The sequence below is a fragment of the Acanthisitta chloris genome, unplaced genomic scaffold, assembly GCF_000695815.1.
Source record: "Acanthisitta chloris isolate BGI_N310 unplaced genomic scaffold, ASM69581v1 scaffold6376, whole genome shotgun sequence".
In the NCBI taxonomy this organism is placed as follows: Eukaryota; Metazoa; Chordata; class Aves; order Passeriformes; family Acanthisittidae; genus Acanthisitta; species Acanthisitta chloris.
In genome coordinates this window covers 1-27,275 of record NW_008676386.1, presented here as the reverse complement: position 1 = coordinate 27,275, position 27,275 = coordinate 1, and the positions used below count along the sequence as shown (strand labels likewise).

At 38.8% G+C, this 27,275-nt stretch overlaps 1 protein-coding gene across 1 annotated transcript in view; it reads right to left on the bottom strand.

Moving 5' to 3' along the window:
* The window catches only part of ABCC8 (ATP-binding cassette, sub-family C (CFTR/MRP), member 8), a gene marked incomplete at its 5' end in the record, with an annotated part of 79,495 nt that extends 52,809 nt beyond the window's left edge, over nucleotides 1–26,686 (bottom strand). The window contains 8 exon segments of the mRNA XM_009076114.1: nucleotides 4,700–4,855; nucleotides 6,816–6,980; nucleotides 14,146–14,334; nucleotides 15,187–15,429; nucleotides 17,928–18,094; nucleotides 23,647–23,768; nucleotides 26,423–26,590; nucleotides 26,650–26,686. Coding sequence (XP_009074362.1) covers nucleotides 4,700–4,855; nucleotides 6,816–6,980; nucleotides 14,146–14,334; nucleotides 15,187–15,429; nucleotides 17,928–18,094; nucleotides 23,647–23,768; nucleotides 26,423–26,590; nucleotides 26,650–26,686 — 1,247 coding nt within the window.
* Nucleotides 26,687–27,275: the final 589 nt, after the last annotated feature.

Below are 27,275 nucleotides of genomic sequence, written 5' to 3'. Positions count from 1 at the left end.
CCCTACATATTTATGGGAATTGGGTGTTTCCATGAAGAAAGAGTCCTTAGTTTCCACATTTCCATCTTGACATTTTCATTAATTTAACTCACACACAGAAAATACAGATTTTTTTTTCTTTTCCTCTTAAGAACTCTTTGATGCCTGTCCACAGCTGAACTAAACTAAAACATGACTCTCAAAACGAGCCACAGTATTTGCTTAGGAAATATGTGGTAACATTACAGTAAAATCCTATTATATATACACATCACAAAACTAGTACTAGGCAAGCTAAAATTGCAAATTAAAAATCTTTCCATGATGAGTAAGTGAACAATCTGCTTTCACCTGAAGTCAGGAAATTTATTAGTGTATGAAACCAAACAAAACACATAAGGCCTCTGCCAGATACCCCAGAAACACAAAATGATCCTGGTCTTTACAGATCAAGATATTCATTCATGACTGCTTTGTCATGGGCAGACACTCTAGGCACTCAAAATATAGGAAATCAAACAGTGTGCAGCCACTGCAGAACACTGAGTCCCTGTTCTTCTGCTTTCTTCACTACTGGTTGATGGCCAAGGGCATTATGGGACCACCTGGTCCTAGAAAAAAGACAATCAGCTTCTTACACAGCCAAGGAGATAGCTATTCCAGCTGGATTCTGAGGGAGCTGCTAGCTCACAGCTGCTTTCACCCCACCATCCTAGCTATCGAGGGTCAGTCTTTGCAATAAAAATTCCATGTTTCCAAGAGGTTAAAAATGATCCCATTTTCGTCTTCTGCATAATGTGGTAATAAGGGCAAATTTGCAAAATATATTCAGTGTACAAGGAAGAAAAATAATATGTAAAGACTTATCTGAGAAGTGTTGAAATCTGTAAGTCTTATTAAATGTAATTCTGTACCATACCACAGAGTAAAGATTAAACAGTACACAGATAATATCTGAACTCTAGAGGACAGTACCTGGCAGGTGGGAAGGTTCTCACTAATATTCCTGAGAAGGTAACCATCATCTTTATTAAAAAAAAGGTGTAATGAAACGCTTCACTTCCCTTTCAGCAAAATCCCAAAGCTCTTCCCTGTCAGAGATATTTATCAGGAGCAAGAAACTCACCAATAACTCTGGTTATTTGTCTTGATTATTGAGGAGAGCAAATTCTTTTAGCCAGCAACTTCTTTGTGGGCAGTTTTGAAAGAGACAAATGTCCTTTCATTACAAGTGTAAACTATCCCTAGCAATGAGCCAGAGATATGAGAATACAGGAGTTTTTAATAATCACAATGAAATCAAATGGGTTTTTATAAAATGGAGGTGTGGGGGGAAAGCCTTTTAAGGGCCTCATTTTGCTCCCAGGGTTTGAGCCAAACCCGCTGAGGGCATCTTTCAACTGATTGGCATGCCTGGGCCTCTTCTCATGGATTTCAGTGACATTCAAACAGTCACTTAAGGTAGCAATAAAGCTCCCATTGACTCCAGTCAGAGCAAAGATGGGGCTCAAATTATCTGGACTGTATAGAAAATCTAACTTGCCATGAATGGCTATTACAAAACCCAGAGCAGATGCTGAAATATTGATTGCCAGATTAAGAACTACCAAACAATTAAAAACCTGTTTTAAATACGAATGAAGTTTGTGCAACTTGTTATTAGTTGTCTCTCAAGCACTCAGTAATTGCTTTCACTGCCTCATAAAGCAAGGTATTGAATGAATGTTGTAGCAAAATTTTTGAAGAAACCTTTGTGACCAATGTGACTCACTGATTTTGGCAATGTGTGCACCATCCACAAAACAGGAGCATGCTCTGGGCACTGATCATCCTCATCTGCTAAGGAGCATCACAGGGGGAAATTTAATTCAAATGTAATCATATTTTCAACAGACTGTCAGGAAGTCTTTATGAGTCCGTGACTTCTGGCACATTAGAGCAAAATGTTGTTACAGAATATGCAACAAAATTGGATTAATTCTCAGTTGCACTAAAGTGCTCTCTACACTGAGCAGCCAGAGAAGTATTATAAAAAAGGTGTACATGAAGTTGATATCTCGTACATAGTTCATATTACTAATAGACTTACAATGGAGACTAGACTGAGGGGTAATTGGACCCTAAACATTATCATTCAAAGAGTGGATACCTCTTAATGCCTCACAGCTCTTTCACCAATACCATATTAGCAGAATACCATCACTGACTTCTTACTGCAAGGCACTTGCTGCAAATGGAAAGAAAATGCCCTGATATCTGAATTACTGATAAACTCCTAATATATAACCATACTTAATATGATTTTTTGAATCAGTTTCTTTTCATTATAGTTGCCTGTTTTGCAATTAGACATCAATATTAGGACATGTTCCTTGATTTTTCTCCACCCACTTAAAAATATTGTGGTTCCCATTCCCCTCCCCACCCCCCCATAATTTCAGAGAAACAATACTGATGCTAAAAAATGTCAGGGGTGGGGGTTTTTTCCAGGTTAGGAATTTAATCTGCCTTGCCATGTGACCAGATGATTTTAAGACCAGATTTTAAGGAGAACTTGCTTGTCTGATCTGTAGCAGCTTGACTGAAATCTCTTATTTTTGACAGGAATCACTATAAAATACACACAATTTAATATGTATCTTTAATGTCAGAAAAGAATCCAGTTCTCCTGATGGCCAGCAGTCTAACACCTCACTCTCTGAAGGACATTCATGCAATTTACATAACCACCTGAGTGCCTAGCTCTTCTTCCCCATCCCCAGCTTTTCAATGTAATATTCTTAGATGCTTAACATCTTATAGTATCAGAAGCAGATGGACACAGGAACTCCAAAACAACACCCCTAAAACCATGTCAGAAAGTGACTGAAAATATCATCTGCCACTTGCAGTCCACATACAGAAACATGAAAATGATTTTGTTCAGGGGCAAAAGCAGGCAAGCCAAAATGCAAAGATGTTGGGTAGATTACTTGCAGTTTTCTGACTTTCACATGAGCCAAAGAGCCTCTGCATAGTGCAGGAACCAGACTGCCTTTGTGACAGGAACACAATGGAGTTTTCATCGTGTTTTTGAAACTAAATGATACTTTTAAGAAAATACTGACTGAATTTAAAACTTCCTCTTTGATTTGTATTTACTTTTAGCATTGAAGCACTTTCAACAACTATAACAATTATCAGGAAGAAAGCAGAAAGACCTGCAGGGTACCATGTTAATATCAGACCAAACTATGTGCTTTATTGTGAGCTTTCTCAGGAAATAGATGGGTATGTAGGATGCCTCTAAGGTTTTGCTTAAGTACTGGCTGTTCCTAACCAAGCATTCTGCACTTTGCCCCCATTTCAGTAGGTGTGAACTTTGAAAAATGATCCGAGGTTCTACTGAGATTGCTCTGATCTCCTGCTACTCTATCTGCTCTATCCCCTTACTAGCAGAGACTTTAATAACAAGGCCATCCAGTGAGATTCACCACTTCATAGACTCACAGCAATAATACTTCACTGGAAAAAAACTCAACAAAACAACAAAATAGACTAGTTTTGATCTGATTTGTTTTCCAGGCCCTCCACAAGCTCATAGGACACAATGTACATTCCATAGACCTGAAACTATGAAGGAGGTAAACATACCATGTTTCCATGTTGGACATCATATATGAACTCCTGTTTCTCTGAGGATTAAGATTATTTTAAATCCATTATGGAAGTACTTTCTGAGATGGGATTTTCCTTTCCTCATCTTAATGACTTGATAAGACACAACTATATCTCACTGGGCATTACAAAAGGCTACAGGACATGGAACCAGGAGTCATCAGGCAATTGAGTGTGACTCAGAACAGTGATCTGCTCCTTGCTATCCATAGGGGAAATAAGACTGAAGGGATGAGTGTGGTATTTAGAGACAGGAGACCAAACACACCAGAAAGAATAAAGCAGCAAAACCATTACATATAATAAACATGCTATAATAAAAAAAAATAAAATCCATGGAATTTGTCGTCCAGGAGGCATCAGTAGTTTTAAGGGATGCCCAAAGAATCATAGAATCATAAAATCATCAAGGTTGGAGGAGACCTCCAAGATCATTGAGTCCAACCATTAACCTGTCACTGCTGGAACCCCTAAACCATATCCTCCAGCACCAGATCCAGACACCTCTTAAACACTTGCAGGGATGGTGACTCCACCACCTCCCTGGGCAATCTATTCCAGTGCCTGACCACCCTGACAGTGACAAATGTTTTCCTAACATCTAATCTGAATCCCTCCTGTCTCAGCTTATGACCTCTAGTCCTCAAAGGATCATCCCCAAAGAATCATCTTTAAGCAATCATATTTATGAATCAATGACTACATCCCTTGCTTCTTGCTCTGTGATTCAGAAGACAAATGATTGCAATATCTTCCAGTTAACACCCTGACGTAATAAATGGATGCACTGCAACCTGCTGCACCCTATAAATTCTTGTTACAAATGCAAAGCATGTTTGGCAGCAGTCAAGATCCTAATACCTAGAGTCCAGTCACAGACAGACACAAATGTATTTCACAGAAGTACAATATATTACACGCAGTGTTTGTAGATGTTAATAGCTTGAAATCTTATTTCAAGTTATTCTTTAATTGCTTTAATATCTCTACTTTCACAAAATTCATATGCAATGAACCACAGACTGGCACACATTAAGAACAAAAGCACATTCAATCACCTTACCTGTACTGGCATAGCCCAAAGGTTAGGGCAGAGGAAAAAGAACCACATCAGCTGATTTGTGTCTATGGCAACCAGGTTACAGATCTGACCTGCTGTCATCTCCCCCATAGACATGTTAGAAGTTGAAAGCTGCATGATTTTATTGTATATTTTTGTCTGGAAGAGAGATTGAAAGATATTAGCAATATAGAAATAAAATGAGATTTCTAGCTCCATCTAAAACAAAGGTTCAGGCTATTAAGGGAAAACAACATTTCCAGTAACTGGAATGAAGGGCTGAAACTTTGGCCTTTTATGTTATGATGTAAAATTTAAAACTATTTATTCTTCACCAACACAAAGCACAGTGCAGTTAGGTGCATCATGGTTGTCTAAGTACTTTTTGCACCCCTGTACATCAATAAGAGAATGAAACCTTTACAGCCCAAAATGGTAAAGAGCCACGCTATGATTTATACACCTCCAGCATCTCCATGGAGTTCCCTTGTGTAACTAGCACTAATAATCATCAGGATGTTATACTCCTTGTTATTTTGCTCTGGCCATTGATTCAGGTGCCATCCAACATCAGAACAATGTTCCTGGCTGAGAATGTTGCTACATTTTGGCTAGAGAGCTCAGTCCTCTTACAAAGTTTAATTCACAGGTGGCTAACGTCACAGGTACAATTCTGTATGGAATTAAGGAGTTGACTCAGTGCAGAATCAGGCACCATGTATAACAATAACTTAATACACAACAATGCAAGTGAACTTTTACCAGCTGGTTTGGTAAAAGGCTAAACATGATGCTCTGCCATCATGAGACTGAGCTGACAGGAAGTACTTTGATTAAGTAAGTGCCTTCAGATCAAGTGCTGATTGTCCATCATGAAACAAAGTTATATAGGACACAGTGAACAGGTGCAGGTTTACACATGGGAAGAAAAGAGCTAAAAGATTTTTTAAAAAAATAAATAAGAAAAATAATGTATAAAAATACTGGCACAGACACTGCCATTAACACTAATCTGCTGCTTAGAGTCATGGCTAAAAATTTTCCAATTTGAGTAGTCCAACTGGCATTATCTGGGCCTCTGTGTAGCATCCAGTGCAAAGAACACAAAGCTTTTCTTAAACAAAATTAATGTAGCACTACATCCCAACAATTCCCCTTTTACAGTTGCTGTAGACCATGTGTTTTTCAGTCAGTTGCAGCTCTCCTGCTTGATACAAGAAACACAATTTTTTTCACATCTTTTGGGTTTTTATTCCTTTAGGATTTTTTGACTTCACTCTAATATGGGAAAACCAGTGGAAGAAATCCCGAAGTCTGGCGGCCGACAAGTGCTTCCAAGTGTAAGATCAAAAGAGGATTAAACAATTAGGCTGCTATTGAAAACATCCATCCATCACAGAGACTCTCACAGGATCCATGTAGCTCAGTGGATAAATAGTGTAACTTATAAGGTTGGTTTCCAGGCTGTCAGAGGGCAGGTTTCACCCAGTGATTTGGCAATCCCACATTGTAACCTTACACCAAATTCTCTCATTTCCAGGCAGAGTGTTTTGTATGCTACATAAAACTTTGATCTGCTGTTTGCAGTTATGTAGTGATTATGGAATCCATTTCAGCAATCTTACTTGTGTTCAGTAATTACAGACCCTGCAATGCCTGGTAGATTATGTGGCATGACCCATGGGATAAAACTCTACTCCACGCATTGGAAATACAACCTATCCTTATATCTACAAGATATAAGTATATCTACAAGACACTTTTAAACTGTATTATTTGCATGGGATGTTACAAAAACAAAATGCCTTTGAGATGGGAGAGGTACAGTGCTCAACCTAAATGCTTTCAGAAGTTACATTCAGTTTTAATATCAGCAAATTTTTGCTTGAAAGTAAGACAAAATACAGTATTAGATATTACAAATAAATGTTTTATAAAACCATCAAATAAGATGCAGAGGAAACTGAACACAGGTCTAAGCTAAAAATTTTTAACGGCAATGGCTACATTCAATACATTTCAGGAGAGAAGCACTTCAGAACTTAACTATAATTATAATCTGTATTTACAAAAACATGTATAAGTGTATGAAAAGGTTAATTAGTAATATATTTGGTACCTGTATTGCACCTCTCAAGTTGATTCCCGTTTCAATAGCAACATAGTATGATGCTTGGAGAAATGTCCTTTGCAGTAGAAGGGCAAAAAATAAGAGTACAGCCAAAACATAAGCATTGGACAGGAACTCTTGAGATGAAATAAAGAAAACACCAAGAATTTTAGTCTATAAAAAAAAGAAAGTTAGAAATCAGGTGCAATGATAACTTAATTACCAGATTTGCATAATTAATAAGCAGAGGTAATCACAGTTTATTCCTTTGAAAGTGCTCCCAGTCTTGTCTGAAACCCCACAATTTATCAGTTCAAGGAAACAGTCATAAATTGTCAACTCAGTAAGCTTCATGTAAATGCATAATGACATTTATAGGATTTCTGATATCCTTCCAAAACTCTAGGACAGAGTAACTCTTTATGGTCACATTTGTTAAAAGATGTGCACTGCCCATAGTCAGAAAGGGCTAGTTAACAAATTTTGGGAAAAATTACTTGCTATTTTAACACCTCAGGTTACTGAACACTAGAATGACCTTCAGAACTTGTCAAAAACACATCCTTCCAACTCCTGGAACTCTGCACATTATTTTGGCCTGCAGTATATTGTTCAGAACTTCTGTTTATGGTCATTACCTCCTAGCAAGTTCATGAGATCACTCAAGTGCATTTTGAAGCATGTCTACAGCTTAATGGGACAACAGTGCATTTATTTGAGATTATATTTAAGAAGCCACACGTTTGGTGCTACAGCTAGTTCAGAGGCTGATTCACCTTGGCAAGCCTTCTGAAACTAAAATGCCTCTGCCTTCCTCTTTCTCCTCTTGGCTCCTTCAAAACTTTAATGGCAGCATAAGCCAGCAATCAAAGGCAAAACTAGGAAGTGATCCCTTTTTATTCTCTTTCAGGCTCCTTGCCATTTACACTTCTGCTGTATCCTTTGCTCAGCACACTTCTTGCCTACACAGTTTCTTTGCTGTTGATGTTTCCAAGACGGTTATAACACTTAATAAAATATATTTCACCAACTCTCACTGCCTCTATGTTTTATTAGATCTGGTCAGCACCTTGCAGTTAACATCATAGAACCCCCGTATGGCAAGTTCATACAGGCTAAATTTAGTTTTTGAAGCTGTGCTTCTGTAAGATGAGGCTGAGACAGTTGAAAGAACAAACTTCTCCCTACCCCTACTTGCACCTAAGTTGCTCCAACCTGCATGGTTCTGTTGCTTGTGGTGCACTGGGGGGGAGCTAATTTATTATCTTCCTGAGCCAATTCACAGAATCACAGAATCAAAGAACATTTGGAGTTGGAAGAGACCCACAATGATCACAGAGTCCAACTCCTGGCCCTGCACAGGACGTCCCCAAGAATCACACCATGTGCCTGAGAACATTGTCCAAACACCTCTTGAACTCTGCCAGGGTTAGCCTGTGACCACTGCCCTGGGGAGCTGGTCCAGTGCACAATCACCCGCTGGGTGAAAAACCTTTTCCTAATATCCAACCTAAACCTACCCTGACACAAGTTCAGGCCATTCCCTTGGGTCTTGTCGCTTGTTGCCAGAGAGGAGAGGTCAGTGCCACTCCACTTCCCCTTGTGAGGAAGCTATTTACAGTGATGAGGTCTCCCCTCAATCTCCTCTTCTCCAGGCTCAACAAACCAAGTGCTCTCAGCCACTCCTCATATGGCTTCCCCTCCAAGTCCTTCACCATCTTTGTTGCCTCCTTTGGATGGCTTTCTAATAGCTTTATATCTTTCTTGTATTGTGGTATCCAAAACTAAACACAGTTCAAACCACTGACAAGAAAATCAGCCCAGGAAAAATATAATGGGCCAAATCAGACTGCAGAATTGTCCAGTTGGTACCAAAGATAGAGCAAAGGAGCAAATAGCAGCAGAGGTGACAAGGAATGTGAAAGAAGGGAGTCCTTTCAGCAGTGGTGAACCAAGAGGTCACTTCACCTCCCTGAGAAACTAAAGTCTTAGTGTATTTTTTCCATCTCTTTTTACTCCATCTTTTGGCACTCATGATTGCTCCTGCCATTGCTGTAATAGGCACACTATCTATCCCCTTGACATCAGTAGGGTGATTTATAGGAATAAAAGCAGAGAAACGTATGCTTACCTTTGCAAACAAGTAAACAAGATAATAAGCATAACAGTTTTTGGAAGGATCCTTTGCTTCACCCCATGAAAAGTGTGAATGCTTACAATAATACATCCAGGACAAGTTTCCTAAGACAGTTCCTCCCACTTTATACAGCAATATTCCTTCTCCTAAGAGGAAACTAGTCTGACCTGTCCACACAATGGTTTAACCATCTGTTGGCATGGGAGCTCATTCATCAACACCAAACAGTCACTCTCCATAAATATCTAATCACTTCCAACTGTGGGTAACTCTTCTTCAGATATTGCCAAAACTAAGCAGTTCTCAATTTTGTCTAATATGCAACACAGACAGACTTGTACGAATTTCTTAGGTTTACCCACTTTTCCCACTTAACGTGCCATTTGTTACAAGCACTGAGATTCAGACCAAGGCTGGACACAGAGAAAAGCAAGTAATTATGATTCCACTCCTGCAAATCTTTGTTCAAGCACCCTGGTAGTCATTTATTACTTTTATCTAAGAAAGTGCAAGAACTCAAAACAACATGGAAAATTTCCATTAGTGACACTCAACGGTGTTGAAGATCATTCTTTGAAACAGGTAATAAAAACTATTTCATTGAATAATTTATTTCTCACTTCCAAAGGTAAATTGTCAGACAATAATATTTCTGATTCAGCTAGGTGTTCTGACTTCAACCAGACCTGATGTACATAAACATTTCAGCAGTCTGTAGGGCCATTGACCCAAGTAAGGAATTAATCCTCAGAGAAAGTATTCAAGCATGCAGAGTCTTCAAAGTCAAATTAATAGAACATAAACAATCACTGGGCACACTTGTTTCTTTAAACCTGTATCAAATGCAAAACCCTGAACAATCATGGTACATATCAGCAAATACGTTCAGATAAACAGACATTTAACTACAGTTTTAGTTATTTGTACCCTAAAGGGATTTTAAATCCCTAAATTATTACTTATTCCACAGTAATTCAAATGGGCTACAGCAGCATTATATACTGCAAAAAGTCTATAGTACAGTAAAAATGACTCTCCCTTCCAGATTATTTACAGTCCTACAAGTTAAGTTTTTCAAATCAAGTTAACTTGTCTTTGACCCTTGCAAGATCCAAGTGTGGTTGTAAATTTATTCTTGCTATAACTGATGACTAAGGAGGAAGACTCAAGGTTCTACATGTAGCCCAGAAGCTCTACAAAATGTACCACATTTTGGAAACTAAATGGAAATACAATGGTTAATTTTAAGTACAATGCAGTCTTTTCCCATGCCACCTGCAAGGCCTTAACAGTAGAAAAGAAAAAAGAAATTCACAAATTGGCCAAGACCATGGCCAATTAGATGCATCAGATTTATCTTTCAGACTCTTTAATATTTACTTAGTTTAATAAGTATAAAGCATTAGGCTTCATAGCAGGTGGAAGAACTACCTCTGGTGTTTAACTACACCAGTTTAAGAGTCACCTGTTGTTTCCTGTGCAGCATATATGTACTCAAATACAAAACAGAACATGAAACAGTTTATAAGTGCAAAAGAAAAAGCTTATTGGAAGAATTGCTATTATTTTACAAATTCTTCACTGGGATTTCTTTTTATTTCAACACATGGCCACCCAGGAAATAGTGCCATCCCTAACACCTTAAAAATTAAAAAAAAGCTCCTTATGAAGGCAAAGCTAGAACAACACACAAGGCACCGACACCTGGAGATCCTGATTGTCCAAGATATTCATATGACAGCAAAAGGAAAGGCCAGAACACTGTCACAGTTATGGACCAAGGAGGTTAGAGATACACTGAGCTCTATCAAAGGCAGTAACAGAAGCAGCACAATTTCAGTACTGCCCTACATAGATATCTGGCTAGTACTGCTAATTGCTGCAGCTAATACTACTTTTTACTGTATGTAAAAGAATACTAGTTTTTACACCACCATATTTTCACAAATCAAGCTTTTCTACCAGTGAGATTTCAGTGCAAGTGTTGATTCTGAACATAACATTACATAATAGACAAGGAGGGAAAGTGAGATGAATATTCTCATTATTTCTTCTAGCACTCCCTTGAGAGAAAAGGACAGACATATATGCATAAGCATCACACACACAGACTTGGTGAAAGCATCAACATGTTTGCTAAGTCTCAGATGCATTATCAGGCCATTATGATTTATAAAGTCACTAAGCATCCCTGTGTTTAGACTACAATAGCTGTCTAAGTACACTTGTCAGTCTGAAGGAAACACATGGAAATAACATCTATTGAACCTTTTGCATTTTAGGCAAATAACCTTGTTTGAGAAGTTGATGGAACTAACTAGATGTTTTATTTTCACAAGGTGTTTTGGGAACATTCAGTGTTCCACCTTCCTGACACCTTCAGGCTAACACCACTTTTCAAATGCGCCAGTAGGCTCCAATCAATAAAAGGCTGAGCAAAAGGCCATCAACTGAAATACTTAAAAGACTTTACACTCAGAGTCTTTAATGTCAGTACCGGGCCTTTTGCTACACTGTGCCCTATGACTTCTAGAAGTTTTTATTTAATGAGTCTGTAGGTTTGCTGTGTCACTTGAATGTTTTATGTCAGCAGATACTCCTAATACTGGAACTGCTAATCCTAACACTGCAATGTGGAAGATACTACCAGCAAAATATAAAGGTTATCATTCTGTCAGTCTCTTCTTCAGTGTGAAATGATTAACACTCAGAGAAATTTGTGTCATAAGAATGTTCCAGGGTGGCCATAAATATTGATACTGGAGTTATAAATAAACATGAAGAGCGTGACAGAATTTAAGACGCTGTCGTGCTCTGACTAACTGTGGCACAAACCGAAGCAGTTAATATTGCCTGTGACACCCATGTGATCTCAGAGTTCCAGCTCCGTGGTGGTTTATTACTGTCACAAAGGACTTGAAGAATACAGCAAATATTTTATCTCTTTAACTTCAGTTTCACAAACACAATTTCTGTTCAGAAGATACAGTTGACTCATTACATCTCCTCCGTCTAAATTATTTAAGATACAGATGGGTGAAAGACATCCTCCACTGTGCCCACAGCTTACTTTGCTTGTCTTTTCAACACTCTCAAGCTCAGCAGCACATCAGGCACAATGTTTCCCCCAGCTTATCTTTGTGTTCCTAAAACAGTGTTTCAGAAGGCTTGTTTCTCACACCTATGAGGTTCACAAGGTCAAACAATTAATAAGTCAATGTTCTCTTCTTTTTTGACTCATTACAAGTAAAGATGTAACATTCCTAACAGTAGAGTTGGTGTATTTCTTTCCAAAATAAGTTGGCTAGGTATGTGCATATATGTGGGAGTTTTCCTGAACACCCCAGTCCCTTTACAGATGGTTTGAACAGAAAGACTTCATTAGAAAATTTTTTTTATCTAATCCAGCAAAAACAACTTTCAAACACAAATATGATTACCCTCTTAACAGAAAAAAAGAGGCTTATAAACCAGGTCAGAAGGAAAAGCCTCTTGGAAACATTTTAGCAAAGCTAAAATACACCCTTAAGTGTCACTTGTGGACTATCACCACCAGTAAATATTGCTGTTAGGCAACTCTAAAATGGTGCAAATGACAATGATGTGGCTACTGCTTAGCTAGACACAGTGGGTGAGGATGTCAAGGCCAGATGAGGCTCTGCTTAGGGCCTATCTGGACCAGACTTGAGTTGGGTTTTTTCACAGAGAAGCACTAGCTGATGCTTTAATAGGAAAATTAACTAGGATAATTTGTAAATTGTGATTTAGTGTAATTTCAGCTGAAATTCCCAAAGAAATTATCAAGAAGCGGCACTCAACATCTTCCACAGAACTTTGATACAACACAGGCCTGTAGTGTTACTGTTCTCATTTCCTGCTTTAACTGATTTCCATTAAATCTACTGGCTATATTGAAGTTTCCAAATATTAGGATAAGGATTGCTGAATGGACAAACAATTAATTTTAGCCTGAGGCCTTAGTTAAATTTTTTGCAATGCAGCTGGTGTATTTCAATATTTACAGTGAACCTAATCCAAAGTGTACTTGACTGAATGAGTATATTTCCATTAGTGTTAACAGACTTTGGAAATAGTCTTCTATCAAACACTAAGTGAGCTGCAGAAACAAACAGATCTATTTCATAGAAATCCAGCCTGAGTGACCTCACCTTACAATGAAAAGATGCTTCCTGAGTTACATTTTTTTTTTTAGTTAATCAAGAAATACGTCTGCCTCCTCTTGGAGAACATCCATTTAAATTGCATCCTCTAAAAATGTGTTTCAGTTGATCTTTTAAAACTAACCTCCCCAAAGACACTAGTGGATATTCTTTGTCACAGTTAAATTACTTGGCATTTTATTATGATGACAAAAGCCTGCTTTAATCCTCACAGACACCACTCATTTTTGGAAACGGAAAGCCAAGCCTATTAAAAACACACTTTTCCTTTCCAAAAAGGACTCAGTCACATACTTGATTCATTCTCTACTCAAGACTGTACCTAAAATACTTACATTAATGTGATCCTGGATATGCTTCACCATTATCTTGATTGAGGCTATTCTCCAGAATGCAAGGCTAACTACATGCATGGCTCATGTATTTTCTCCCTCACAGAATCACAGAATGGGTAAGGTTGTAAGTGACCTAAGTGGGTCATCTGGTCCAACCTCCCTGCTCAAGCAGGGCCATCCTAGAGCACATGGCTCAGGACTGCATCAGATGGTTCTTGCATAACTCCAGTGGGGGAGAAACCATGACCTCTTTGGGCAACATGTTCAGTGCTTACTGACTGCACAGGAAAGAAGTTCTTCCTTGTATTCAGGTGGAACTTCCTGTGTATCAGTTACTGTCCATTGGCTCTCATCCACTTGCCTGGCACCAGTGAGAAGAGCCTGGCTCCATCCTCTTGACACCCTCCGTTCAGATACTCATATACATTGCTAAGGTCCCCTCTTGGTCATCTCTTCTCAGGCTGAACAGCCCCAACTCTCTCAGCCTATCCCAGTAAGAGAGATGCTCCCCTCTGCTGGACCCACTCCATCACAGCATAAAAGTGGACCACAGGCAGTACATTCACACTGTCACTTCTAGCATTCACAAATACATTGCAGAGTTGCTTTCTTTACTGAGGCCAAACAATACATAGTCATAGCATTACTTTTTTGACTCCTTTATTTTTGTGATGCTTTGACAGTACCTGAGGACGGATGGTGTTATTTCCTTTCCCAACATTGTGAACAATCCCAGAGATGCAGAGTGGCCCGGCGAATCCAAGCAAGTCAGCCAGGATACGGAACGTGCTACTGAGAAGTAAGGGTCTTCCAAAAGCACAGCAGAGAGCACGCCAAATGGACCTGGATCCTTGTGGAGATGATGATCTTTTGTTCTGTTCAGAATAAAAGAAAAATTAGTAAGAAGTCTTTTAGACCTTCACCTCAGGTCTGATAAATGATTGGTAATTTTTTCCTTGCTTTAATTCATTCACAACCAGCTGCAATCTTTGAGCTAGAAAAGCACAGGAACTACAACTATTGTTTTATTTCTTTGTATAGAGTCAGAGCAAAACCTTAATTTGCACTCCCCTCCACAAAAAGAACCATGATTTCTCTCCTACCCTTAATAGGGACCAAGTAAGTGTTGTTTGTGGCTTCCTGGGTGAGAACAAAAAAGAAGGGAGAGGGAACTGACAGTTTTTATTTTCCAGTGAACACAAACTGGAAACCTGTGCTCTTCTTAGACAGGATGCACTAGAGTTCTCTTTAAATCCCAAATACACTCAGCTCCCACCAACGAGTCAAACAAAACTTGAGCTGTGGTAGTTTCAGCCCTGAATTCTCCTATGGACAAATTCTAACTTAAGTAACATGTAAAAAATAGCTCTGCAAGGCCTCATTAATACTGACTCTGGAACTGAATATTTCCAGAGTCTTATTAGGAAGAATAATGATAGTCAGTGAATACAGTCCATAATTACTTTCCACATCAAAATAGAGGCCATATTCATTTCACACACATTTATGCAGTAATATGTTTGACATGCATGTTTACTTCGAGAAACTTCATTGTTTGTACCAGGTACCACTGAGTATGTGGTCTCTTTGTACATGGACAGCTGTGTTACTGGATATTTCATTTGCATCATGTCTGTTTATATAATTCTGTATCATGCTTATAGCATTTTTTTATGCAAAAATGTAAGCAGTAAGTAAGCAGAGATATAATTCCATGCTTTGCATACCTTCTGTACTTCAAAGGCCTCATTAAGGCGAATGTAATTGGTCAGAGCTCTCATAGCAATGGGAAGTTTGCCTATGGTTTTCAAGTCTATTGGTTTTTTATGGGCAGTCTTGATGAATGTATTCATCCACCAGTATGTTCCCTTGGATAACAGATTCACAAATGGCTGTAAGAATCGAACACCAAGGTCCTGAAGATCCTCAGGAGGTTTAACTTCTTTAGGAGTTTTGAAGAAAACATACCTCTGAAATTCAGAAAAATACCAACAGAATCAAACTAAATGCATATAAAATAAGAATGCACAGGACATTGCAGATAATCAATGAATCAGTCTTGGTTTCTCAAAAGTACTCAAGGAACACAGACATTCAAATTCAACCAATGCAGCAATCCAGTTTCCTCAGGTACTGTGGAAAATCAGAGGCACCTAGTCTAGAAATAATTACAAACATTCACTACGACATTTTCTATGGTGCAAAAATTTGCATACTTGTCGAAAAACACACACTTTACAGCTCACAGAATCACAGCACCATCATGGTTGGTTCACGATCATCTAGTCTAAAAGTCAACCCAGCACCACCATAATCACTCTTAAACCATATCCCCAAGGGCCACATCCAGACACCTCTTGTACACTTCCAGAGATAGTGACTCTCCCACCTCCCTGGACAACTTATTCCAATGCCTGAACACTCTTTTGGTGAAAAACGTTTTTTCTAGTATCTAATCTGCACCTCCCTGGTGCAACTTAAGGCCATTTCCTCTCGTCCTTCCACTTGAGACACAGCAGAAGAGACCAACCCTACCGTGACTATTAAAAATAGTAAACAGTGAATTCCAGGCAACACAACATGGGACAGAGGAGCTGAGGAACAGGCTTGAGGCTATCACAGTGATTATTTCCCACCCATACTGCCTCACATTTGTTGGCTCAGAACACAGAGCTACCTGTGTAGTTCTGGTTGGGTCTGGAAAAATCACTGACCTAGAGAGTGCATATGGCACTAGCAAATGTTTTCATTGGCTTAAATACTGAAATAGTGAAGGCAGACTGCTGCTGATTTCCTGCTGTCCAGAGAAAACGTCTTCAGACTTCACTCATTTCTGGGAATGAAAAGAATCAAACCTCTTAAAAATACACTTTTCCTTTCTGAAGAGTACTTAATCACGTATTTTATTTAATCTCCACTCATGACTTCACCTAAATCCTAATATTCTTGATAGGATTTCTGGATGTGCTTCACTGCTATCTTTTGTCCAACCACAGTTAAAAAAATAATTCACAGACCCTAGCAAAAATGGTCAGGGGTTGGGAAAGGCCATCTAGAAGAACAATGAGAACAGCAGAAAGAAGGGTGAGGGCCCAGACGGGATTAAAAACTAATCTTGGAAGAAGACAGGGGAAGGCAGGAAAAAAAAGTGAGGCCAATGTCTGCTATTTCAGCTACCATAGAGGCCTCACCCATTACTCTTATTTTCTTTGTTCTCCCTCCTCCCCAGCAGTGGCAAACTCTCCATATATCTCAGTTCCTTCCTTCAGCAGGTGCAGCAACAAGCCTTGCTCTCCAATAGGAACAATAGGAGAAAAAAAAATATCCATACTGCTGGCTAGTTCATTCTGTGCATCAATTACATCCTTTAATAATTAAAATGAAACAAATAAAACATTTTTTAAAAGGTGACAATAGGGAGTGACCATTTTTTATTCTTCTTTGTGACCTATAATTCCACAAGGATTAGATCTTACTTAATTATGCAGTTCTGTTATGAAGAGGTTTATGAGCAAGTCTCCCTGATGTTACACTCAAATTTCACTTTTCCCACAAGGCAATAATCCACTGGTTTTTATTTATGATATAAATACCGAATATCCAGCACCGAAGTGTTTACTTCACTTTGTTTCAAAAATATTACTAAACAGGCTGCTTTCAGACATTTTTTGTCCTAAATTATCAAACAAGCATACACACACAAAATGGCATAGGTTTTGTCCTAAATTATGAAATAAAGATACGCATACAAAATCCCCCAAGAAAAATCACAAAAGAACAACTACATGATAGGTAAAACTCACATGGCTGAATGCCTTACTGAAAGAAACCACATCCTAATTAGAGGAAAGCAGCAAGAAAATATACACGGAAATACTTTTCTCCTCCTAAATTTCATTTGTGCACACGGTTACGTGACATCCAGGCGAAGGGAACTTGGGTATTTATCTATCCAGCAGCCTCCAAAACCATCCCTCAACTTAGATTATGACTTCAGACACCACAGAGGAAAAAAGAAAAAAAAATAGCTGGGAGGAACCCCAGTTGCCCAAATAAATCACTTGTTGTGATTCTCTCCTGGAAAACAAGAGATGTTATTTGTGTGTCCAAGATATTCTCTGACAGAGCAGACAATTCCTTTCTACCAGTCTTCCCTTGTGTCAGAAATACTTGTTTGTGATGACTGAAACAGAACCACTTAAAAATATAGAACTTCAACAGATGAAATTGTTCTTACTTTAATTGCAGTGAGGTCTGGTATTTTTTGAAATTACGGATTCTTCTGGCATAACAAAATTGGATTAACCTTTGATTCTCAAATAGATTTCTATTTCTAACTGGATTTTTCTTTCTCCTTTAGAAATGCATTTTACACTAAGTACTCAAAGAAAGTAAAAAACCCAAACAAACCACCAAAAACCCAAACCAATAAAAACCACAGAAGGAGACTTTTATGGTAGTAACTTACCCTCACCCTGATGACATTGATTTCTACAGCTAGTAGCATTCCATACAGAACAACCAGGAGTCCTGTGAGGCAAAATCGAAGCTGAGAAAATCCAACCCCATTATCACAGAACTTTACAAATTTGATGGTTTTAGTTATGAAAGCTAAAGTCCAGTAGAAAAGCAATGCTGTAGAGAAAAATAAAAAAAAGAGTTAATCAGCTCCACAGTTTCAAAAATATACAACAGCATTATAAAATATTAATTCAGAAAGAATGCAACAGAACATATAAAATCAAAGAGTGGCCTTTCTCATGTCAAAACAGAAACCTAATTAAATTCCACAAACATTAAAATATTAAGATAATGTTAGTTCTAAATGCCTTTTCTATTAGATTTAATGATATTTGGAAAGTTTCACAAAGTGAAGTCAGCTGAAGGAAATTTCCATCTGCTGTAAACATGCATCCACACGATGAGTTCAAGGGAGGGAGTTGCCCCACAGGTGAAGGTGCCTGTGAATGATGCTCTTCAAATTTGGTTAGCACAAGACTTCTACGAATTTTGGTTGAAGGAAAATTTCACGCAAACCTCTGGGATGTATGCAGGAACAGATATTAAAATACTTAGTCAGAACTGCTGCTGCTCTATTGTTCAATGCAAATTCCATATATGTAATTTATAATGTAGATTAGGCAGTCACATCAAGGCAGGTTATTCCAGCATTCAAAGAATACAACTTCTGGTTTTTAGATTTATACTGAACTTCTTGTCTAAAAGTGCTCAGACTACCATTGGTTATAGATAAATAATCCCTGCAGTAAGCTCTGGTGATTTGGAAACACTCTCCAAACTATTCAGCACACCATAAACCAGTTCCTGTTCCCCATTCTTAAGGGAGTGCCTTCCAGGGTTATGTTCTTTACCATGAATATTTCATTTCTGATGTATCTGCCATGGTGCAACAGATGGAATGTGCCCTAACTGCCAAGAAAAGCTTGGATGTGTTTTCCAAGTGTCTTGCCGAGACACCAGAGAAAGGCTTCAACCAAGACATTAGCAACTGTAAGTCTAGCTTAAGCATGGATAATCATCAGGTATTTGCAAAAATTTCAAAGACTTGGTGGTGTTCCAGCTACCCTGAGGCACCCCAGAAAGCCCTCTGGGGATGTACTGTGGGGCTACCCTTTGCAAGCAAAGCTAAAGTCAACACAGAGAATCCACATGGAATCTGGGACTGCCAAACCTGTTTCTACAGAAATCAATTAAAAACCTCTCTTTTAAATGAGGACAGTGAATGGAACAACACAGGGATACTAGGCATTAGGACATTTGCCAGTATAATCTATCTTCCTCTAAAATTAATAGGCCAGTTTCTAAGAAGAAAGCACTGAGCGGTCAGGTATTTCAGCACTGTACTTCAATGGCTGATGCAGTTACAGAGAGGTCTTAAGAGATATACCCATCAAATTTCTCTTATGAGACTTCAGCTTTCTTATATGAGGCTTCCTACCATATTCCCAATTCATACAGCATCAAATCTAATCTTCCCATCCTGTTTCAGACTGCTTCCTTCCTTTGAGGCACTCTTCCTTCCTATTCACAGTATGTCTGACTAGAAAATCTCACTTCATCCAAGAATACATTCCATATCCTTCTACTCCTAACCACCTTTGTCTGTCAATCCTTGTGTTTCGTCTCATTCTTCTCACAACAGGCTGAGAACACATCCTTCTTGGAGTAAAAAGGATTTACACAAACGTTGCACACTGAAAATATGCAGCAGCACAGGACCTCCAAAGAAAACACCAAAGAAAACACCAACCCAACTGGCATCTGTGTAGAGCTCTTGGAATTAAAAATAAGATCTAGCAGAGCCATTCTCCTATTAAGGATTTAAATAAGGCTCTCTATAACTTCTTCTTACATTAATTTATCGCTTATCTAAGAAGCACTAAGAAGTGCCAAACAACATTCTCAGGTGATAAGTGACCACCCATTGTCATATCTCCTAGAAGCATTTGAATGTCATTAGCTTGCCACAATTCCTAGAAGTATTTGAATTTAGTTAGCTTGTTGCTTTTGAATACAAGTGTATATAATCTAATCTGGTGAATGTTCACAGGCCCCTCAAGATAAGGATTCCTGGAAAACATACTTACAGCTCTTTCTTTTAAGCTGTAACAATATAGATGATGTTTTTTTCATCTGACTGGTGAGTGCATATTGGCTGAGAGTTTCTAGAAATTACCACGAAGAACTTCCACTGCTCTGAACTGCCTAGTGATCAGCCCACAGAAATATGCTTGCATTTAGTGGATTGCTTTAGATCTATTCTAGATGCCTAAATGGCCTTCCTTTTTCTTGGGCCATTGGGTAAGAAATCTCAACCTACAACACCAGGGTGTAGATTCCCACCTAGGCCAGACCTCTGAAAATTTAGCAATGTGGAACTCAAACTGTTCTACACCTTTATTGAATTAAGTCCAATCTAAAAAAACCCACATGCTTAACAGGGTGGGATTTATTAACTGAACTTTGCCTGCTTGGTGATAAATTCAGTGTGCTAAGCAATAAGCATAATTTTTATATGAGAACAGGAAGATCCATTTTAAAGAATAAACTAATTCCAAGGAAAGCAACTGCAATGTAAAGATACTAGAATTTTAATTAGAAAAACTATATTACTATCTAGTAATGGCAAGGTAATCATATAATTATGATCAGTTTAAAAAAGGACAATTTTCTCAAATCAAAAAATTAACATGTTCCCATACTACTGTTACCCTACAAACCAAAAGCTCAACATCCCATTGTTATAACTTTCTCTTACTGTTTTATTTCTGAGGTTTATTCAACTATAAAGCAATGACTAGCAAAGAGCAGTGGAATCAGATGCTAACTTTCATTTACATATTTTGAATGTTGAGAAAGCTAGCAGACTTTCCAATTCAGTATGAAAACTACTTGAAAATGTGTCCTGCTAAGCTGTACAACTGTTATGCATCCATGTGGTGCAAGAAGCATCAAAATTAGCATTATTAGGAGAGTCCCTGACAAACAGCACTATATGAGAACAGCTGCACTTGTTGAAATACAATTACAGGTCAAAACCACACAGAGAAAACCAAATTCAGACCAGATCAAAGTGTTCCAATAGTTTCAACACTCAACTGCAACCCTGGACTCAATCATTAGATTCAGAGAATAAATATTCCAAACCTGGTCAATTTTTTTAAATATGAAATCATGAAAATGAGTACTTCAAAATAGCCAAGTGCCTGGACTAAAGCTGAAAGGCAGAGTCAGGAGAGAACTTTGAGTCCTCGTCTTGCATACCCCAGTGGAACGTGCTAATCCCCAGGTCAGTCATGGTATCTGCCTCTTGCTTGTTTATGACAAGTTACAAATGGACTTAGTTTCTTTAAGGTACAGAGTGAAAAAGACTTTTAAGAAAGAAAAAAAATCTCAGTTTCACAGGATTGGAAAATGTTACCCTTTTCAGAATTTATCAACAGACCTTTAAGGGTTCTCTGCACTGCATCGGTGAGAGTTTCCCTGCTGGGTTTAGTAAATTTTGGATAAGCATCTGTTAGCCTTTGCTTTATATGGCTACCAACTCTTTCAAAGTGTGGGCATTCATCCTGCAGCTGAAGCAGATGATGCCCTGCAGTTTGGTGGAACTTCACTGATGCTCAGAAGCAGCAAGATGCCACATCAGGTCTTTTACTTTACTCTGTGTGAGTGTGTGTAATATTACAGCTCTTCTACAACATGTTAGCAATGAAGAAGTCTCTGTCTCCTATGCTCAGGAAAAAAGTTCATCACCAACTTAAGCTTTTCCTCATAGTTACCATTTACTGCATTTTATGAGGCTCTAAAGGAAAGCTGCTTCATGGCCACACTGCACTCTAGTGGGTTGATAGCTGACAATAAGCACAGTTTACCTATTTCATGCTGGGCTAATTTGCATAAAGCAATCATTGCCTTGTCCCAGGTGTCAATTCAGAGTAGTTGCAACTAGCACTGAAAGATGACAGTCCTCAGAGTTAGGGATCAATAAATTAGTGCAGTTAAGAACACAGGATAGAAATGTCCTGTCTTGGGTTCTCTCACAAACACAGGACAAAGAAAAAAAAACCAAACCAAAACAAAATTTTAAAAAAAAAAGTCAAAGACTATCCACTTGTGAAGACTTTGGATTAAAATTCAAATCAGACCAACTAAGTGAGAAAGACTGATGGTCTGATTTTCTTTTTTGCCTAAGAGTTATCACGATCAGATTTTCTGAAAGATTCTATTCCCTGAAATTCTTACAAATTTAAAATTCATCAATAATGCTAAAGTAAGTGTTGGTATTCACTGGTATAACTGTTTACTAGTCAAATATCATCCAGAGTTTATTCAGCATGAGCACTCTAAGTACTGAACAAAATAATCATAGAATAAAAATTGCTACAGAGCAGGAATTATGCAAAAACGGAAAACCAACTATCAGCTGTAACTTTGTGCTACCCTGCTCAATGACAGCAGGAATTTTTGCTTGTAGCGACATCAGATTATTTAACACTGCCTTATACGTCTGAAGTAACAAAAAACCCCAGCATAAAAATCACTGCTTGCTTTCCAGAGGCAACTGTAACAGGCTAGCTATGCTTTCTTGAGACATAACACCTAGTCCTGTGGGAAGGCATTACATAGACTGTGCTGACTTATGAAAAAAGTAACTAAATAACCTTGCCTGACTATAAAAGAGAAAAAAACCCTTCTACTTAAAAGAAAGTATAAGAACAAAAGCAGCCCCAAATGAGAAGGCATAAAGGTTGCTGAGCCTGGACAGAAATCTAAGTCTTGGGAGAGGAATTTTTTTACAGGGGTTATAGGCTCCTTCTGCTGAGAGTATTCTGCCTACCACAACATGTAGTTCAAAATAATCTTCAATATTTAAAAGCTTTCTCAAATCTAGTTATTAGTGGCTTTTTATCGCCTGACAAAAACTAGAACAGAACTTTGACACACAGAGCTACAATGGCACAAGACAAACCTTAACAGGATCCATTAATACAGAAAACCAACTCAAGTAAAATTTGATGAGCCGGGACCACCAAAGAAATAACAGCTAACAGGATGAGTAAACATGATCCACAGCCTGCAGTCTACTTAATCAGAAGAGAACACATCACCAACTGCATGACTGTCAGCAGCAATGGATTTTCTACAGTTACAGTTTATAGTACACTAGGTAGTTATTGTACATAGCATTTTCCATTCAAAAGGCCTTAAAGCAGTTTTCAAAAGGAGTTTTAGTAACACAAAGCAAGAATAAGCAGGCAAAGTAATATATCCAGGGTCATAATTAAAGTCAAGGATGTCATTCCTTAACTCCTTTTCACCAGACCACACACACAAAGATTGCTTCACTCTTATATCACATTTAAACACAACATGCTGACAAGCAGGGGGATTTGGATAGCTTTTAAAGTCAAGAATTTGACATGCTACTTTTCCCACAAATCCAGTTTTCCCTGGAGAAGCCTTTGGCTCACTGGATCCCCAAGAACCCTATACAGTGAAGTTAAGAAGTTACAAGCACTGTAAATCATGAACTGCTTTGTGACATTCAAGCATAGGTTATGTTTATCCATACAAGCTAGCACTGAGACTGCAATGACCTGCCACAGAGAAAGCAGACACATAGCACCACAGTCATGCTTCCAAGCCTGGAGAGGTGTGAGACATACCAATTAGAAGCTTCGGGAAGTTGGACGTTTCGATATTATGGTAATAGACAACTGATGTGATGGCTGCCAAGAATGCCATCCCGGCTGGCATGTACAGGTGTAAGTGGCGTGATTCTGAAACCCTTCAAAACAAAAACCAACATCTGTTAAAGTCAAACCCTCTTAGCTGGTTAGATGCTTCCCTTTTCATTGATGAATTGTATCCTGTATCCATCTCTGATGCAGGATTTTCTAGAATGAGTTATGGATGCTAACCTCTCCCAGTTTTAATTGCATTGATGCTTCTAAATCACAGAGTTGGATTTCAAATTCCTCCTCTGTGCTGAAAATGAAACGTGTACTCCCATTGCCTACTGAAATCAACTGGAACATTGTTTAAATTAGGATAAGCAGCTCAGCTTCGAAATGAGAAAAGTTAATTTAAGCTAAACTAGTTTGGAGCTGTCCATCAAAATATGCAGATGAGACCAACTGACAGCACAGTTCAAGATTTTCTCTAGGAAAATTTTGTGGAAATGCTTCATTTTTTTTTTTCACTTTGGAAGAAGGAACAGAACCACAGCATGGGAATTATTTACAGTGAGGCCTGTTTTCAGTGACTGCAAGCCAACAAACAAAACCTACAACAGAGTCATACACTTTTACATTTTATCCCATAAAGCAAAACTCTTCTGACACTTTGCTTCAGGTAGCAGCAGAGGGGGTCCTGTCAACTGCAGCCCTTTGGAAATATGGGATTTGTTATAGCTGTTGTTGGTTTGAGCAGTTGGGTAGAAAGATGTTTCCCTGCATCTTTCCTCCTACTTGCTGTCTTCTCTTCCTCCCCTTTTCTTTTCTTCACAAAAGGAATTGAGTGCCCTACTCAGTCAAGAGGTACAATTTCCTATGTCTCCCAACCAGCTCCAGGAGAAAAGGCACCAAGCAGATGACTCCAGGGCACAAACATTCAGAGAAAGTCACACCTTGTCCTCTGAACCTCATGGAAAAGAAGTTATCTCTGGATTTCTTCTTGCTGCAGCAAAGCCTACTTCTGTGTAGTTTGGCGAGACAAAAAGGGCTGTGCTGTCAGGGAGATGAGAGATCATCACAGGGTACCACATACCTGACAGCAGAGCATCCCAAAAGTCCAACAATCTGTAGGAACTCAGGACTATTTCCTGCATCTCTACTCTAGGAACTGAAAGGAAAGTCCTTCCACACGTGGAGACTGGTGAACTCTGCAGAGCTGGCTGGAGCCTTTCTGACAACCTGTGTCATAAGCACTGAACTCCTCTTGCTGACAAGGAGCTGTATGTGTATACAACAAAATGAGAAAAGATTCTCCAGTCTCTAGAACTCTGAGTAATGCCAGGAGGTTTTGTACATCAGGGCAGAATTCTCAGCAAGAAAAAAAAGCAACAGGAACAGATTTCTTCAGACAGCCTCAGCCTTCAGTAGGTAACACTGCAGGAGTGGGAGGCATTTTTATACCCATTTATTTCACAGTTGCTGGAATTCCCCTATATAACTGTATCTCCAATAGGCTACTTCTACTGCTGAGATGCCAAAGCCTTTAGCACCCAGTTGCTGTTGGAAGGACTTACCAACATGGTCCATTTTGGTCTTAGAAAGTCTCAAAACCTGCTTTTATACACTGGAGCACTAGCTAGCCTGCTGAGTGCTCGGGAGGCATGACTGTGGGTTGGCACTCCCCCAGCAGAGCTCGGAGCTTTGATTCTCATCAGGTGACACCTATTACTTAACAGCAGTGTTCTGAGTCAAGTTAGACAGCAAATAAACAGAATGAGAGGGATTGCTGAAGAACAAAATAAAAGAGAAAACTCCAAGATGGAGATTTTGCTCTGAGCATCCCACACCCTGATAACTCTGAATAAGCATGAGAAAAATTCCTTTTAAAAAGTGGCACTGAGAAACATCCTATTTATACATATTTAAGAGAAGTTATAATAATAATGATGAGATCAGCTTCTACAGCAGAACACTGCAGTGCTTTTCACACTGATTGGTGGATACTTGTTATATAGATGGCTAATCAGGGAGGTTTTGTTCTACTTAATGAGGAGCTTCCACTTCTTAATCCTTGGTTTGAAAATTCACAATCACTATGAAAATCATACCTTTCCTCAGAGAAAGATGATCATATTCATTGTTATATATCATTAGCTTTTTTTGCAATAAATCACTCTCCTGTATCACTTGTTTCACTTTGAATACTTTTTATCCACAGATTTCTGCTTAAAGACAGCCTAAGTTGAATAACAGATGATGGATCATGCTCATAAAATACGAGCTGCTCTGCTCCAGGTAACTGAGTATATGCACAGACATCAGAAGAAAATCTGTGGGGTGTGAGATAAGGCCCAGTAGATTCACTCATTAAGACAAACAGAACTCCTTTTGGGGGTGAATGGTATGATCTACCATGCACATGGGAGTTCCGCTCGAGTAAGGACTTTGGGACCGGGTCCTTGGATACAAAACATATCACAAAAATGTCACCAGCTGCTTGAATCACTAGGATTTATCTATGATTACTCTTTGGAAAGATAGTGTCATTAAGCCGAACTAAAAATGATTAAGGTCAGTTGTGCATGTGTACATCACTTGGCAAGGTCTGTGGAATTTCTGATACAAGGTCAGTAAGTTTAATCACTAAGAAAACAGATTATATGTTTATAACCACAAGGAATAGGGTCTAGATGAGAATTTATACAGGGAGAAAATATATACCTTTAAACTGCTCAGTGCTACCAGAAGAAGGCAGACATACACTTACCCATCAGACACTATGCCCTCTGCAATTTCACACACCAGCACAAACAAGAGGATAAAAGTCAATATCCAGCGTAAATTGTGGCCAGGAAAATGAAGCCATGTGCTATGATGTATATGTACTTTGGAACTCTGACTTCCCCATCCTAAACAAGAAAAGAGAATTAAAGAGCTTTCTTAACATCAAGAGTGACACACAAAGCTTCTGCACACACAAAAAAAGCCCCAAACATATATGCAACAAACTAGTGTACCAACACTGACACAGCTGTGTTGTTAAACACCAATGCAACTGAATGTTTTTAGAACTGTATTCTCATCCCTTCACGTGGAATGAAATCAACAATGCAGACAGGACACAGCCTTGAACTCCTATACTTCTAGCAATTTACTATCAAGTAATTACATGCATTAAACATTTTCCAAATATATTCACAGTTTAAATGAACAACAAATTACACACAAACACTATAATACACATGCTGGGTTTTTTTTCTTCGATTCTTTTAAAGAGTTAATAAAAGACTAAGATAAGGTGTAAAGCAGCTCATTCTCTCGAATTGCTAAAATAGCAATACTGAGACATTCCAGACAAACACAGAGGACCCCGAGCAGCTCTTCAGGATGACCCCAGTTTAACAGCCGCGCTGGTTATTATTCCACACCGGACCTTTTAAGCTCCGCAGGAGCGAGCGCTAAACTAAGCAGCCCGTGGCTATTCCTCGGCCGGCGCAGGCTGAAGAGCGCGGTACCCGGAGCAGTGAGAGCCGCGTGTGCTGAACCACCGGGCACCCCCCGGTGCCCCCGGGCGTGTGACACCGAGCACACCGCGCCAGGTACCGCGGCAGGTACCGCGC